General features: G+C 51.9%; 4 protein-coding genes across 4 annotated transcripts; 1 reads left to right on the top strand and 3 right to left on the bottom strand.

The window, feature by feature from the left end:
• Window positions 1-44: 44 nt before the first annotated feature.
• Window positions 45-1,598, top strand: CTRU02_211032 (FAD binding domain-containing protein; the record flags this gene model as incomplete). Its single annotated transcript, XM_036720057.1, has 1 exon — window positions 45-1,598. The coding sequence occupies one exon, from the start codon at window positions 45-47 to the stop codon at window positions 1,596-1,598; it is 1,554 nt and encodes a 517-aa protein (XP_036587800.1).
• A 572-nt stretch (window positions 1,599-2,170) lies between these two features.
• Window positions 2,171-3,880, bottom strand: CTRU02_211031 (hydroxymethylglutaryl- synthase; the record flags this gene model as incomplete). The annotated part of the gene is made up of 4 exons (XM_036720056.2): window positions 2,171-2,308; window positions 2,365-3,446; window positions 3,503-3,605; window positions 3,821-3,880. 4 exons carry the CDS (start codon window positions 3,878-3,880, stop codon window positions 2,171-2,173), a joined length of 1,383 nt encoding a protein of 460 aa, XP_036587799.2.
• Window positions 3,881-8,722: 4,842 nt separating this feature from the next.
• CTRU02_211030 (mitochondrial chaperone BCS1) lies at window positions 8,723-10,863 on the bottom strand (the record flags this gene model as incomplete). The annotated part of the gene is made up of 2 exons (XM_036720055.2): window positions 8,723-10,486; window positions 10,573-10,863. 2 exons carry the CDS (start codon window positions 10,861-10,863, stop codon window positions 8,723-8,725), a joined length of 2,055 nt encoding a protein of 684 aa, XP_036587798.2.
• A 1,732-nt stretch (window positions 10,864-12,595) lies between these two features.
• CTRU02_211029 (uncharacterized protein) lies at window positions 12,596-13,267 on the bottom strand (the record flags this gene model as incomplete). Its single annotated transcript, XM_070205567.1, has 1 exon — window positions 12,596-13,267. One exon carries the CDS (start codon window positions 13,265-13,267, stop codon window positions 12,596-12,598), a length of 672 nt encoding a protein of 223 aa, XP_070060810.1.
• Between the last annotated feature and the right edge of the window lie 3,398 nt (window positions 13,268-16,665).

Genomic DNA, 16,665 nt, shown 5'->3' with positions numbered 1-16,665 from the left:
AAAAATCTCACCAGCGCGCGTCATCGTAGGTGTATGTGATAACCATGGAGCGCCACAAAAAGACCGTCTCCAAAATCGCTGCCGCCGTGCGGTCTTTCTTTGACCGCAAGGAGCCCTACCGCATCTTTCATGGCTCAACCAACAGCACCCGCCCCTTTCGCCGGGATCGCTTCGTCGATATCAGCGCTCTCGGCAATGTCCTCGAGGTCAACAAAGCTCGACGCACCGCTCTGGTCGAGCCTAACGTCCCTATGGACCGTCTCGTCGAGAGTACACTCCGCCATGGACTGATTCCCCCTGTCGTAATGGAGTTTCCGGGTATCACGGCTGGGGGAGGTTACGCTGGCACCGCGGGCGAGAGCTCCAGCTTCAAACATGGCTTCTTTGACGACACCATCAACGAAATTGAGCTGGTATTGGCCAATGGCGAGGTTGTCCGTGCCAACCGCAACGAGAAGGCTGATCTCTTCCGCGGTGCCGCCGGAGCCGTTGGCACTCTGGGCGTCACCACCATGATTGAGCTTCAACTTATGGAGGCCAAGAAGTTTGTCAAAACAACTTATCGTCGCACTCACAGCGTCGCCGAGGCTATCGAAACGGTGCAGGCTGAGACGCTGAAGCCGGAGAACGACTACGTTGACGGCATCCTCTTCTCCAAGGACCATGGTGTAATCATTACTGGCGAATTGACTGACGAAATCCCTGCCGATAGCAAGCCGCAGACCTTTAGCGGAGCTTGGGATCCCTGGTTTTATCTCCATGTCAAGGACCGCACAGTTGGAGTCTCCTCTGATTCCATTGATGGCGTTGCCCCTGTTGTTGACTGGGTGCCATTGGCCGAGTATCTCTTCCGCTACGACCGGGCGGGTTTCTGGGTCGGCGCCGCGGCCTTCGATTACTTCAAATTTGTCCCTTTCACGCGCTTCACACGCTGGTTCCTTGACGACTTTTTGCACACGCGCATGCTCTACCGCGCTCTACATGGCAGCGGCGAGTCGGCTCGCTTCGTTGTCCAGGATCTGGGGCTTCCCTACAACAATGCCGAGCGCTTCGTTGACTACACAGCTGAGAACTTTGACATCTGGCCGCTTTGGCTGTGCCCTTTGAAAGAGAGGGCACCGCCCACCTTCCACCCACACACGGGCGAAGTTGAGACGTTGCAGGCGGCCGACGGCAGCGGGAGCAGCACCGTGACGGTGCCCAAGCCGATGCTCAACATCGGCCTGTGGGGTTGGGGCCCCTCGAATCCAGACGAATTTGTAGCCAAGAACCGCGCGCTTGAACACAAGCTGCGGGAGCTTGGTGGCATGAAGTGGCTGTATGCACACACGTACTACACCGAGGATGAATTTTGGCAGGCGTATGACCGCAAGTGGTACGACGAGCTCCGCGCCAAGTATGACGCCACAACGCTGCCAACCGTGTACAATAAGGTCAAGGTTGACGTTGACGCGCGCAAAGCGGAACTCAAGAATTGGCGTCAGGTTATCAAGTCGAAGCCGCCCATCGGCGGTTTCTATGGTATCTGGAAGGCCATTCAGAGCAAGGACTACCACCTGCACCGCCATGCCGAATGGAAGTACAAGGGCGATAAATAAACCGTGGGATAGCTTTCGACAGGGTATGGCTTTCGGAAGTTATTTGGAAACCGTCGAGCATATGATCTCACCCATGAAGTATGATGCGTGTGACATGTACTAGTATTGTAGCATCATTATTTGCGCCCAACCACCATAGAGAAAGGAGCATTGCCTTGTGGCATATAGATATACAAAGCGCCGCGTTATCCAATGCGAGTTCATTATCAAGAAAATTTGGAGCATGTTTAATTAGTCTCAATCGTGTCAAGATTTGGAAAGCAAAAAAAAAAGAAAGCCGTTTCAATTCATTCATGTCTCTTCCTTCAACTTCATCATGGGGGATGCCCGAATGGGCTCACCCGGCTCGGTATATACAACACACCATTATGAGGAATACCCAGCCACACGACATATTCCCAAGTCGAGGTTCCTGGCTGTCATGGATCCTGTGGTGCTTCTGTTCTTCCACTTATTAATTACCTCAAGCTGGCCCATGCTCTTTTAGTGATGTCGCAAGATCTATGCATCCGCCTCTATCTATTCGAAAATTCCAAGATAAAAAGCGCATCTCTCCGTAACCACGTTGCACTCTATGCCTTAACACTGTAGAATCGCTTGAACATCTCGTCAACGTTCTCGAGGTAGTAAGTACCAGGTGTGATGGTGGAAGCATCGCCCTTGGGAGTGAAGCCCTTCTGAAGGTGGGCCTGCTTACGGAGATCGCACATCTGAAATCAGTGTTAGCCAAACGTCTTTATCATAAGCTTGAAGAAATGTTTCTTACAGAGTCATAAGTCTCAGGGGTCACCTTGCGGCGAGCCTCTAGTCTAGCGGGAATGTCAAGGGTCTTGGCGAGCGGAGAAACATCTCCGTTGATACGGAAGGACATGAAGCTGGCAGCCAGACCAGAGCCGTAGCTAAAGACGCCGATGCGCTTTCCGGCGAGGGTAGCGGCATCAACATGGGACAGCAAGCTGACAACGCCGCCCCAGACGCTGCCGCAGTACATGTTACCGCACAAAGTGGCCACTTGAAGGCCGGGGTGCACTCTCTCCTGGAATCTCTTCTTGGTAAGGGCCATGAAAGTCTTCTCGACGACCTTGTCAGTCAGGGACTTCTCATAGTCCATATCCCGCAGTTCAGGAGCAACCTCGGCAAAGGCCGGGCTGTCGGCGTCGGCGAGGTAATCGTGGTAAAGAAGACGAGCGTACGACTTCTGGACCAGCTTGCAGGTCGGTGCGTGGAAAGCCAAGTAGTCGAAGCGGTCTATGGAGGCCTTGGGAGCCTTGGCAGCCTCGCCATTGCCGTTGGCATGGCCGTTGGCAGCCTGAGAGAGTTTGGCCTCACGCTTGTTGTACTCCCGGTAGGCAGCGTCCAGAGCCTTGCTGTAGCAGTTAAGAGAGTAGTGGCCGTCGACATAGGGGTATTCGCTGGTCAAGTCGGGCTTGTAGAAATCGTAGGCGTGTTGCATGTAAGTTCCACGCAGGCCAGGCTCCAGAACGACGGGGGCGTTGGGGCCAACAAGCATAGCAACGGCACCAGCACCACCAGTGGGGCGGGCGTTACCCTTAGCGTAGAGGGCAATGTCACCGGCGACAACAATGGCATCACGGCCATCCCAGGCAGAGGACTCAATCCAGTTGACGGTGTTGAAGAAAGCGTTGGTGCCTCCGTAGCAGGCGTTCACGGTGTCGACACCCTCAATGTTGGTGTTGTCACCGAAGAGCTGCATGAGCACCGTCTTGACCGACTTAGACTTGTCCAGAATGGTCTCAGTGCCGACCTCGAGGCGACCGATGGAGTTGGGGTCAATGTTGTATTTCTTGAGAAGGTTGGAGGTAACGGTCAGAGCGAACGAGTAGATGTCTGTTGAACCCATTAAAACGAGCCTGCAAAATCACGAAATTGGTAGGTAAACTCACCCTCACGATCGTCGCAGAAGGCCATCTTGGTCTGGCCAAGACCGATAGTGTACTTGCCGGCGCTGACGCCATCGAAAGCCTCGAGCTCGGATTGCTCGACGTACTAAGTAGTGGGCGACCAACGTGTCAGTGACAATTCTCCCTAATCCAAAAAATAGCCTCAAAAAAACATCCAAGCGGCTGACAGCTCACAAGCGAAGGGGTAGGTGATAGCGGGGTGATCATTGGTGGGTAGGGATTGCGACTTCGGCGACGAGCGCATTCGAGATTTTTTTTCTTTTTTGAGCGGCAGAAGATAGTGGCGAGTTCTTAACATACCTGGCTGGGGAAGTAGATCTCAATGGCTTTGATGCCAATGTTCTCAGGGCGGGAGGCCATTTTCAATTGCGATTTCGTGTAGACTGGAAACGAAAAGAACAAACTGAGGGGGTTTGAAAAAAGACCTGGAAGGTGGTAAAGTTAGACAAAGCTCTCAGTTTTGAACTCGAAGGTCTTTCACCGCCGTTTCAACAGACAGGCAAACCAGTCACAGAGGCATCCAACGTGCAGAGAAACGAGCCAGGGTTCTGCACTCCAGCAACCACATATTGCTGGGATAGGCAACCATGAGTGTGAGGGGGAGGGGCAACGAGACCCAATGTACCTGTAGGTAGGGAGAAGACGTGCTTGTTTGCGCAACGGCGGGAGAAGTTCGCAAATTTTTGACGGCAGCGGACGAGGACGAGAGAAGGAGAAGCAATAGTAGAAGAAGAAGAAGTTTTGGGTAGAGCTGGCGAGGTTTAAGGAAGAAAAGGTGTGCCCAGATGAGACGGAGGAGCGTGTCGAGACGAGGGGCGTTTGTGATTTTTTTTTTATTGATTTTTTCCCACAGCTCTGCAGATGATGGGAAGCTAACGGCGGGAGGCAAAGGTACGGAGGGGAGTGTTTTAATATTAGTCTCCACTGACGTAGTAACACACCACAGCACGCAAAAACCCGCCGAGTAAGGTATCCATCCCTCAATGGGGAGCACTAAGTGGGATGAGATGGAACGGGGACGTGATTGAGGCACGAATACAGGTCGAGTTACATGGAGCAAGACAGACTGAAAACCAGGGACCATTACTAGCACCAGAGGGCGTGTATGAGGGTGCGTGGGCGTGATAGTGGTAGTGGCTTGTGGGAAGAGGGGAGTGTGCGCACAGCACATGAAGGAGGTCGCAAAGCAGAGTAGAGTAAACTAAGTCCAAGGCCCAGCCCCATCCAGGGTTCGAATACATGGTCTACAATTTGTTTTTTGTTTTTTTTTTAGTCTTTCGGGTTACCCCTCCCCAAGTTTGAATATTCCTTATCCGCGATCTTGCCGTGGTATCAACGCGTTCTTTTCTCTCTCTCTCTCTCTCTCTCTCTCTCTCTCTCTCTCTCTCTTTCCGCTTCACTTCATTTCTCTATGTTCCTCTTCTTTTTCCTTTGTCTCCGAGAAAGATTTAAGATGGCGATGTGTTGCCAGGGAGTCACTTATCGATCCGGATGCTTTACCGGAGGTTTCTCGACATTCATAATACCTTACCCTGCTCCGCCCCGAAGTATCCTAACCTTTGGGGCACAGAAACCCAAGGGCAGACCCTGGACGATTACTATCGTTTTGGCCTGAGTCTGGCACCTGCTTGCTACGTAAAGTCTTCCGTCATGTCGCAACTTTGCTTGGCACTCCAGAGCGCAGAACAGCACTAGTAACAATGTGCCCTGTCCGGCGCACCGGACCAGGAGGATCGTCTACCTGCCCACCTAGCTACCCTTACCTAACTGGCAGGCAGGCATCTTGCACAGACAGTTTTCGCCCTGGAGCGCAGATTGATTAGTTCTCTAAAGGGCAGACAGTCAAGATAATGTTTTGGCGAGTAACTCCATTCCGCTCATGGGCTACATGGCCGGCAGAAGGTAGGTAAAGTGCGAACATGGACATGATGCCATGGGCTGTGTTCTGGTCATGGAGGAGATGCGGTGCGGATGCGGATGCGGATGCGGTGCGGTGCGCTGCGGTGCAGTGGAATATACTACGGCACAGGCTAGGTGGGAGACAGCAAATGACATGTAAGGGGTGTATGGGTGAGTGGGTGGGTGTGGGGAGGAAATCTTATCGACGTACGTTGCCTTTCTGGAAGTACCCAGTACCTCAATGATTGAGAAATGGGGTTTCCCCTCATCGCCTGCCCGCCTACGAAGCTCAACATGAGAGTGTGCTATCGAAACACCCTGTGGGCTAGTGGTAGGTTGGTAGCACTAAAGCGGGACGAACTGCGCAAACGACGCCTTATCAATCAGTGGCTCAAATGGGTACGGACGGGTTGTCAGTCCTTCCAAAAAAAAATTACAATTTTTCAGCTTGGATGTTCTGTTCATTGAGGTGCTGGAAAGGTGAGTAATTGAGTCTGAGGCTTAGCAATTCCTTGTCAAGCTGAAATTAAGCAAGCAACTTTTTTGTCGTGAGAAAAAGCAGAATGGCTCGAGGCGCAAGGGGACTGAGACAACCGGCTTGTTTGTGGTGCTCTGCGACTCTTCTTGTTCTGCAGCCTAGCCGTCCGAGTTTTTCCCTGCCTTGCCTAACCCACTTTGTAACGGTGTACTTCAACCGTCAAACAACTGGTCGCTGCACTGAAAGAGTCAAAGAAGGAGGTACTTGATAACGTGGCAGGGCTTGTACATGGTGGGTAATGCTTCGTATGGATTGAGGCTCCACTGGACGGGCCGTTCTCGCATCTTGGATCTTGTGGCCAGCTTCCAAGTGGAAAGAAGGCAAGAAAAGGCCGCAAGAAGCCCGCAGGGAAGGCGCACCAGAGCCACCGCATCTGCCCTTGGCAGCCCCAAGCTTCTGTTTCGTTCATGCCATTGGTATCGAAACCACTCTCCACGAGCAGCAGGTAGCAGCAGTGGACCAACCAAGTCCCGACCATGGCCATCAGCAACGAATGGTGCTCAACGAAAATGACTTGCCGGGGCCCGCCAAACATTGTGCATCTGAAATGTCACTGCTACTAAAGGTGAACTGGACTATCCAAAGGTAACTTAGAACACAGCTTCGAACTCCCTCAGACCACTGTCACCCCCCCATCCCCTCGGACGATGGCTACTAGGTAGTATCGTGTTTCCGGCTTCCGCCCCGCTTGCGTTTCTTCTTTTGTCTTCTTACCTCACCCCCATTGCGGCAAGAATGCAGTGCGACTTTGCATTTGCGGAATTCGTTGTTTTTATTCTAGTTCGTTGTTGTTACTATTGTTATCATCATTATCCTACTTCTTCTTCTTCTTCTTCTTCTTCTTCTTCTTCTTCTTCTCCCCATCTTCCCCAGCCCCATCCTCCCGGTATGCTAGTGTAAGAGAAAGAAAGGCTTTCCTTTCCTTCCTCCCCCAACCCTGATCCCGTCACTGTAAGATGCTGCATATGCCCCTGCGGCGTGCATTCAGATCAGGTGGCTGAGAGCCTAATCGGAATGAAGACTAGCTTCATTCTCTGGCATCTATCAACTCACCTCATTGGGATAGCGTTATGTCAAACGGCGGTGCAGGCCGACATGACTTTCTGTATGGCACCGCACCACAGCCAAGCATGCGTACAGGCACAGACGATTACAAGGCCGAAATGCAAGGGAAAGAAGGTCAAGGAAACGACAACTGATGCGGAAAGAACTACCCATCAACCACCAAGCCACCGCAGCGCCCAACTCCAAAACCAATTCCACGATCCCCTTCGCGCATTCCTACACCACGCGGCACGCGACACGCTCATCGGTCTTGGTATGCATGTCGATCGTGGCTGAGCATTCGTTACCATATCTATGCCAGCTACCCTGCGTAGCTGATAACCCTTTCCAGGAGACAGTGATGATGAGACACAGGGCCACCAACGACACCAAGCAACTGAAAAACCATGTCGACTCTCGCCCCCTGCCCAGCTGGACGAGTACCGACCTACGTCAATGCCTGTCCTCGGCCTGTGTACCTACTACGTAAGAGAGCTGTGATTTCAGTCTACCTTTGGGGCGATGGTACCCTTGCAACCCCGCCCATTTCAGTTCCCCTCTATGGACCGCTCTGACTTTGACATCCTATCCATCTCAAATATCCTGCAGTTTCGATCCCGAATCGCCGCGTCGGCCCTCCGAGAGCTGGGTGGCCCCTCTTTACCCTACGCGGTGTGGCATTGCGGACACGGCACACGGAGTTGCCCACTCATGAGGGTCCGCCTGCAAACCGTAATTCCATTGCCTCGCGATGGAGGTACCTCGGTTTGCACATGACTAGGTAGATAGGCGGGTACTTTCCATCCCTCTCTTTCTGACACCATGCTCGGACTAGTATGCACCGCTGCGATACCGTCCCGGACTTCTACCCAGGTTTGCTTCTCGAAATCCGAGGTCCTTCGACCGAGTGTAACCAAGACTTGAGATTCAAGAAAATTTTCTCTCTTCATACTGCACTCGACTCGCATCGGTCCTTTAGTCCTGGAGCATGTTTCGGTTTCCCAGTTTCCCCCACTTCGAGAATCTTGAAAGAATATCTGCGCAGCACCTGCAGCCGCAACGATCACACGCTTGGCACAGACATGGTACCGAAACACTGCTTTCGTGTTCTGTGGGTAGCACCTCGGTTGCAACTGCATCTTGGACTTTTTCCTGCTTTTCCCTTACCATTAATCGGAGCAAGCAAGGTGATGACACACTACATTAGCTGGCTTCCTTGCGCAAAGACGCGAAACAAAGTCTGTTCATCCTCGTTTTGCTTCCAGAAACACAATGCCATCATCTGCAAGCCATTGAGGCTTTTCTATCCGCCGCCTCGCGCCACTGAGACGCAGCCTGGGACTGGCACAGGACCCATCAATATACATCAGTTGTTCAACCTTACCACTCAATGACGATATTGGTTAGATTTACTAACGTAGACTAGTCTTCTTAAAGGAACGCCATACGATATGCACTGTCTTTTGTAAACTCTCCAATAGGGGTTCTGTCAGCCATTTATCGTGGCTATATTGTATTCCTTCTAGCTGCTGGCCAACATACGCATACCTAATAAGTGAAATCACCTCTCATGGAATGAGGCTCGTAAAGCAACAGAAACGCTTTGACATGGTACCGCAGTCATCTTTCGGATATCCCCATCCAACAAAAGATTCACCCCAAACGCCGGCCAATGCACGTTTGTGTACCAAATAGAGTTACTCTTATGGCTTCCATGCGAATTATACCTCCACAGGGGTACCGTAACCCGAGTCTCGCTTCCGGCTGACGCTATCGCCCTCACTTTGAGATTTGGCCCTGTCAGCCACCGGCTTTGGTTCCTCCGACTGATGGCTCTCTGCTACTACGGACCCGACGCTCACATGGACAGGAGCCTCCACTTCAGAGCCGGAATCAGGGCCGGAATCGAAGTCAGAGTCGGCCGAATCAGTAGCGCCCGACGCAGCATTACTCCTCTTGGTGATTTTCTCGCTCTCCCGCTTCTCTCTGCTTTCCCGCTTCTTACGATCCTTTTCAGTCTTTTTCTTTTCCTCTTCCGCCTCCTCTTGCCGCTTCTTCTCCTCGTTCTCCTTCTTCTTTGCCTCGGCCTGTCGCTTCTCCTCAGCCGCTTTGAGCTCCTTCTCCTTTTTCTCTTTGCGCGTCTCGACAACCCATTCTGCTGCTGCGGCCACCGCGTTCTCAGCGCTACGCTTATGCTTCATCAGGAATCCCTGAATCTCGGCTGGGCTAAACTCATGGGCCGGAATATTTGCAGCGAACTCGTTCGACAACTTGTCAACTCTCGCACTGATCTCTGCCTTGCGTTTGGCTTCCTGTTCAGCGAATGCCTTATCGGCTTCCGCATCCTCGGTCGTCTGTTTTCGTTCTGCCATCTCATCCTCATCACCCTCTAGAGGAGCAAAAATAGCCCGAAAGATAGCTCCAACGATTTCTTCATCTGCGAGACTGAACTTGACGACGAGGTCCACTCGGCCGGGTCGTATGAGGGCCTTATCGAGCTTCTCGACATGATTTGTGGTCATGATCAGCACGCGGCCCTCTTGACTGGCTACGCCGTCAAGAATGTTCAACAGTCCAGATAGTGAGAGCCTGCTAGTATTTGATGTCGTGCTGTTTCCAGGGGTGAGTTGTCCTGGAACCATGTCGCCCGCTCCCTCTTTGGCGTCCGCGTTGTCCGTAACATCGTTCTCTTCCCTGGTATGTGTGAGACCGGCAGTGTCAATGTCCTCAAGAAGAACTACGCATCGCCGAGGCAGCTCGGCAAAGAGAGTGGCAAGATTCTCCTCGTTAGCTGAGATGGAGTTCAGGCTCACGATGTAAATTCTCATCTTGAAAAAGCCGGCTAGTGCCAGTGACAAGGAAGATTTTCCAGTTCCAGGAGGGCCGGTCAAGAGGTAGCCGCGCCTCCAAGGGATACCACGGTTCGAATACCATTTGCGGGTTGCCGGCGAGAGATAGTCGGCAACATCTTCTACGAGCTCCTTTTTAGTCTTCTCGTTGAGAATGACGGTCGAGAAAGGTCGCGATGTCCGCGCCATGCATCGCTGCCAGGAAGGCTCAGTAGTTCCGGCACGTGTGCTACCGCGATAGATCATAGTCTTCTGAGAGTCCTTCTTGAGGTATTCCGTGCGTGCCTCCTGAAGCAACTCCTTGAGGATCCAGGGGTTGCGGCCGAAGCATGAAACACTGATTTCTTCGCGCTCGCTGACCACCAAGTATGACGCCTGCTGCTGATTCTGGCTGCGCTTGAAGAGAAGAAGGTGCCCGCGATACCAGAATGTGTGGCTACCAAAACTGGGAGTGTAGGCGAGCGGCTTTTTCTTTGGGCCAGGTCCCGCTGACGGCTCTTCGGAATCATTGTTCTCGTCGTCATCCTCATCCCAGCGCCAAAGAAACCATGATCGAGAGTTCAAGTTGGTGTTCACAACAAACCGCCGAGAGTTCTTGGCGAAGCGTTGTGCTGCGACCCAAGACATGAGGATATTCTAGCTGAACTTAGCAAGTGATCTTTGATCCCGCCTTCACAACAGCAGGCACTAGCTTTCTCCTCATTCACAGGATTTGGACTTACGTATATTTCATCGTCTGTTCGAACTTCAACCGTGGACATGAGGTGGGTATCAATCTTCTCCCAGACATATTCACTGAAGTATCGCCATGCAAAGGTGGCCCCGCCACACAGAATTACCAGCGGGATATAAACGTTGAGGTCGACGCCTAGGTATTTCTGAAAGGCTGTGGAAAAGACACTGAATCCTGGGAAGAAGAAGTCCAGCAGAGCCATTTGCGGCGGCGCATTAACGGCGCTGGGGTCTGAAGTATTCATGGGGTCTGCACCCGTAGAGTGGGGGTAGGTCTCCATGCTCTTTGTGATGTTCGCAAATACGGTAAACCAGCCCTGCCCAGAGGATGAGGTGTTGGGGCTTTTCGAGATGTTGTGTATCAGACGTTGGGAACAAGGGTTAAGAACTTCTTGTGGAATGGAAACAACCGAACAGGTGCGGTGAGTGATGGGCAGGAACTCAACTTGGTGGTCAGGACTAGCAATGTTATATATTAGAAAAACCGGAGGCAGCCATCTCACTAGGTGCTGCGTGCTTATTACGTGGGCTAGGTAGCCAATGAGGCAAACAGAATTCTAGGGCTTCGAATCAATCAATGGTGTTGCATGAAGCGCCATCCATATGAGGCCGCCAGGCATAGTAGCACTAGCTGAGTCACTCAGCGTAAAGGCTTAGAGGAGCGATTTGCGGTGTATGCAAGTAGAAAAGGTGATTATCAAAATAACAGATGGCGACTTAGTCCGCATTCATTGCCGCTAAGAACCACTTGAAAGTTACAGAACTAGGAAAGGTGTTAAAATGGCCTCAGCAGGCCCCATGAAAGAAGAAGGCAGCTTAGCAAGGGTCTACGACTGCCTGTTTTGGGCGAGAATCAGTAGCATGGCTGGTGGAACGGATGGATCTTGGTGGGACTGACTGGAGTGAACAAGTCAAAACTGGACTTGTCCAACCAACTCAATACGTAGTAAGTCACTCCAGGAATGGCATCCAATCTCGAAGCGGCAGCAGTGAGGATGACCGCATATGAACGGGAAGGAAATGGCGTGCAATGTTTTTGATAAAAGTGAGGCGGCACGTTCGCCAAACCACCGAATGGAAGGGAAGTCAGCTGCCGCGACATCACGTTTGGGTCCGGACAATGGTGAGGGGATGGCGAACCATCGAGGCAAGCGGTCTGTCAGCATTGGAGTTTCTTAGGCGTTCAGGACCAGAGGGTATGGGTGCCTGGACATAGGCTGCCAGGTTAAGTCTAGTAAGTGGATGCAATGCAGGTGAGGCCATTGTGTGGCTAGGGAGATGGGAGATCAGGCTTAGCTACGCCCTAAGCTTGGCTACAGCGGCCTCGCCGAATGACACAGAGCGAGACTTCATCCAGGTTCTCGACCGCTGTGGCCTTTTTCGGCGTCTAGGCACCCACATTGCGGAAGCTTTGCGTCGTGTCGTCATAGCATCATTGGAAGCGTTGACAAACAACACCTTGTCTAGTCGTGCCTTTACATATTTCTTCTTAGTGCTAACAGCTGTCTCATGTGACTAGCAAGATGAGTCTAGCCCCCCCATATTCTCAACGAATTTTCTAGCTCCATTCGAAGAGTTATACTTGGCATGGTTGACTTATGCCACGGGGTTTGATTGTCCGATGATCGCTGTAGTAAATAAGAGTACTCTTCATTCAATGGTGACGTTCGAACTGAGGGCCTTGACCGTTGACGCTCGGAGAAGACGCCAGGTATTCTGTCTGTCCGAATTATAATACAAAAGCATCCATAGCTCACACTCTCATGATCGCGTTACTGTAAATAGGTATTATGGGTGGTTAAACCACATCCCTCCCTGAAGGTTCTGTTTTTCCCTTCTGTGTTCTGGGTACCAATAGGGGATGAAGGTCCAGATTTGTTTAGACGCCAAAGACCCAACCGAGCAAGAGAAAAATCAGATAACCCGCCTGTGAGCCAAAAAATCACAGTACACCCACTCGAAACAGCATGGCGTGGTACATTTACACAAGTAGTACCAAGCATACTGAAGGGCTCACCAAGGCTCATACTTCCGCGAGCCGCCGCCACCGCTGGCCCCAAGATTGATGAAGCCGGCACCGTCACCAGGAGCACCCATAGGCGGAGGTGGCGGATGCTGGTGGAACATGGGCTCTGGCGGGTAGTCGTCGTAGCCTTGGTCATCATCACACATCGGAGGTGGAGGCATGAACGCCGGCGGTGGCGGCGGCGGTGATGGGTGGGGATGGTGCAAGGGAGGTGGTTGATGCATGGCCGGAGAAGGGGCAAAACGGGGTGGCCCTCGCGACCGGTGTTCCCTCCTCAGCTGGCCGGCCGATCGGCTGCTTGACCTAGACGCAATCTCGGAAATGCTGTCGTCCCATTTTGGAGTGACCCACGCATATTGAGTGTACGAAGAATCGCTATAGACTGTGGCTCCATCATCATATCCCCAGTCGTCCTCAATTTCGCGGACCTTGGTCCTTCGAAGGGAAAGCGGTTTGCCGAGAGGGGCACCTGTAGTCCATTTCATAAAAGACACAGACCAATGGTCGCTTTTGATATTGGAATGAGAAACCTGAGAAATCCTCGATTTCTTGGAGCTTCCTGACCGGGAGGATGAAGTCGAAGATGATCTCGACGACGACCGAGAGTTTCCTGAAGAGTAGCTTGAGACGGATGAACCGTCAGAACGGCGACGAGACATGACGACGTCACAGCGAAAAACGGCACAGAGGGTTTGACTCAGCGGCTATGCAGCCTTGAGAACAACAGTAGTAGCAGCAGCAGTCGATACTGCGTGTAAGAGGGCGATGGGACGAAGGGGCGGCCAGGTATGACGCAGGACAGGAGTAAGCAGTGGAGGAGTCAGGGCCAAATCCCTTTCACTAATCGAGTTGAGTTTGTTGACCACCGAGGAAGAGACGGAGTAAGCAACGAACGTCGAAGGACAAACATGGGAACACTGGGATGAGACTTCATCAAATACTTGTTGCGTTGCTCCCTGCATACCGAGGGGACGAGCGTGGCCGTGAGCGAGTCCATGGCTGTCTAATGTTGCTCGCCTCATCTAGGCGCAGGACCCGGGTATGAGAACGACCCATGCAAGCAAAGTGCATGATGCAAGTGCAGAAGTGAAATGTACTAAAGCTGATTTGTAGTCGCCTTGTCATGGCGATGGGAAGAGTACTTGAAATTGAGCCAGTCGTGGACGAAAAATGGTCTGGGGCAAGGCTGTGGTGTGCGTATTACTACTACGCAGGGTACGACGACACCCTCCCCCCAAAAAAGCCACCTCGCCCTGTTTCCACGGCAGCCCTGTTCACGTTCGGCCACCCATAGTGTTTCAACCGAAAGCCATGAGACAACTTAAAGTACACAGAAGTTACCGTGCTGCCAAGCGAGGTGGTAGATGAATCTATCACAAACCGACTAAGGCTCCTTCAGGCGAGACACATAGTCACTACACTTGGTTACACTAATCGATGCGTGTGCCATCCAATGACTGCAGAAAAGGAGAAGAAGAAACAATTGCAGGAAAGCAGGGAACATATGTGGCACTGCCAAGCAGATCCTAGTGGAACAGGTTGATGTGCCGGTATAGATTTATCATAAGCATGTACCAGCAGAACCGTTAGAGCTGGGCCGAATGATTCATAGGAACCTGGCAGTTGAATCAATCCCCGCCGGAACTTATATCAGATGTGAGAAGTAAGAAGCACCATTTCAATTGAGCGCTCAAGCACAGCAGCCAACTTCTGTCGAGTGACCAATCCCGAGCACATGAGACAATTAGGCTGGGAATGCACAAGAGGCAGCCAACAAAATCCATAGCCTCAAGCCACTCGGAGCAAAGAGCGATGCAGTTCGCCAGTAGAAATGGAAGAGATGGATGGCTGATGAAAACGGGGCTGCCATAGAGTGCGAACCACAGCCAGTCGGCAAATGAACATCGCCTGGGTCTGCAGTAGCTACAAGCCCTCACAGCCATACAAATGACATGCAAAGATCGCATTACATTAAATCGATCCATCCGAAATGGAGGGACGACTGTCGCTCTGAATCGACACACATACAACCAAACCGATTGAGCGTCTCCAAACAGCCGATTCCAAGGCAACGTAACCCTTATTCCTTTCACGCCACCAGGTGAGGATGTAGTCACAGTCACGCCCATTCAGAACAACAGGCACATTGAAGGGCACGGTTTTGTCACCAGATGAAGTAGCCGGACTTGAAGCTTGAGAAGTGCCGAAGAGAATCCCCAAGCATGACACCGAGAATCTGCGGGCAGTTGCAGAGGGGGGGTTAGTGGCTGCTGACACCGACTAGGATTGATTCTCCAAATCCAGTATGGGATGGTATACAGTTGTGCGTCTGATTTTCCTTCGCATCCATATGCTCGAGCCCTGCGGAGTGCTGTGGCCATATGTGACGGCGTCGGTGTGATTGGCGGGTGCAGAATCACGGCATTAGGATGGCAAAATGCCTTGCGGTAAGGACATCGCTTCACCTGGCTGCCTTGTGAGACGCCTTATAATCAACACGAGATACCGTTCTGGAAACGATAAGACGACAGAGGCTTGGATTGATGTGCTGGAAGAACCAAGCAGTCGCAGAATAGAAGGGATGGCTTGGAAATCAACAGGTCGTATCCAGTCTCTTGATGTTATTGTCTGCCAGGGTCTTGGACTACCAAGCAGTACAATTCACTAGAAGCTAGAAGTTTTGCAGTGACGCAAGGCTGAAAGGTACTGGAAAGTATGGAACTTGGTCGAACTGGGCGGTAGGGGGTTTGGAATGGTTGGAAAGTAAAACAAAATTGACATCTGGCAGTTGGAAGCGGTTGTCATATTACATGGCGGGATGGCAACTGAGAACGTGAGGTAGGATACAGGTCATTCTACAGGCATGGCGCAGGAGCAGCATCGGAAAAGGCATAGCTAGCCATACCACCTAGAAGGCACCAAACGTAACATGGGTTGCAGTTGTTAAAATCTGCGACGGAATTGGACAAATTTACTCCGAGCCAGGGCAGCACGTGGTCCTGGCTCATGGTGAGAAGGACGATCTTGAAACGCTCGGGTTGTTACCATGATAGGTATCTGCATGTTGACCACATCTGTGTTGCATGCAGCAGTTCAGGACAACAGCAACTTTTGAGTGGATCCTAGGTTGAATCGACAAGTTGTCAACAGAGGCTAGCCGTATTTACATGCCAACACGAGTCAAGAGGAATAGAAGGGCGCCGTATCACCAGTCTCGGTCTCAGTCCGATGGCAGTAGGAAAGCAGGTGCCGCTGGCGTGTGAATGCCGGCAACGGTGGCGATCAGGAGAGCATGCGCACCAGTAGTTTTGGTATGGTGTACACCTGTTGTACACTTTTGTATGTAGGGGCAATGGTAGAGAGAAGTTGCAATTATAAAATGGGCGGTAGGAAGAATGGATAATGACGAGATGGCAGCGGTTGCCACAGTGTGGAGGCAGGATTTACTTGCAGGGGTAGCGAGTCAGCCGTTGTGAAATCCCAACCGTCAGGGCCCATCGATCACAATCCTCGGACGGGGGGGCTAGATGCACAAGACGGGTTTTTACGAGAAGGATAACGTCGCGACGCGACGTGCCTGCTTTCGTATGGAGCAAGCAGGAAGTCAATAAGGGTGGGGGCGATTTGAACAGAGGTTTTCGATCGGTGACCGAACTGCAGGAACCTGGAAAGTTTCGTGGACCGCCATAGAAGAGAGAACAGGGAAAGGCCCTCTCTTTCAAGTGATGGCGAGTGGGAGAGGTTAACTTTTAAGTGTCTGGCAGCGGGCCCTTTAACTGGTGACCCATTTCCAGTTGCCGCATTCCCGGCCACAACGGCGGCTGGAATCATGTAACTGAAGGGGGAAAAGCCTGGGTTTATTCGGCAGTTATTCTGCTCCGTGCGGGTGAAAGTTGTGTCTTGTAATACACACCACCTAACGATAAAGAGCACGATGTAAAGGTAGAGAACTGGGAGAGCCTTCAGGACGAAGAAGGTAAAGGTAACTGACCCTGGCAGTTGTGTCTGAGTGTGGATGAAATGTTCATGGAAAGAGCCTGGAAGCCCACTGAGCTAG

This window comes from Colletotrichum truncatum (assembly GCF_014235925.2).
Source record: "Colletotrichum truncatum strain CMES1059 chromosome Unknown Contig_0007, whole genome shotgun sequence".
NCBI classification, from domain to species: Eukaryota; Fungi; Ascomycota; class Sordariomycetes; order Glomerellales; family Glomerellaceae; genus Colletotrichum; species Colletotrichum truncatum.
Note: the sequence above shows the minus strand (reverse complement) of the source record. Positions and strands in the feature narration are given on the sequence as shown.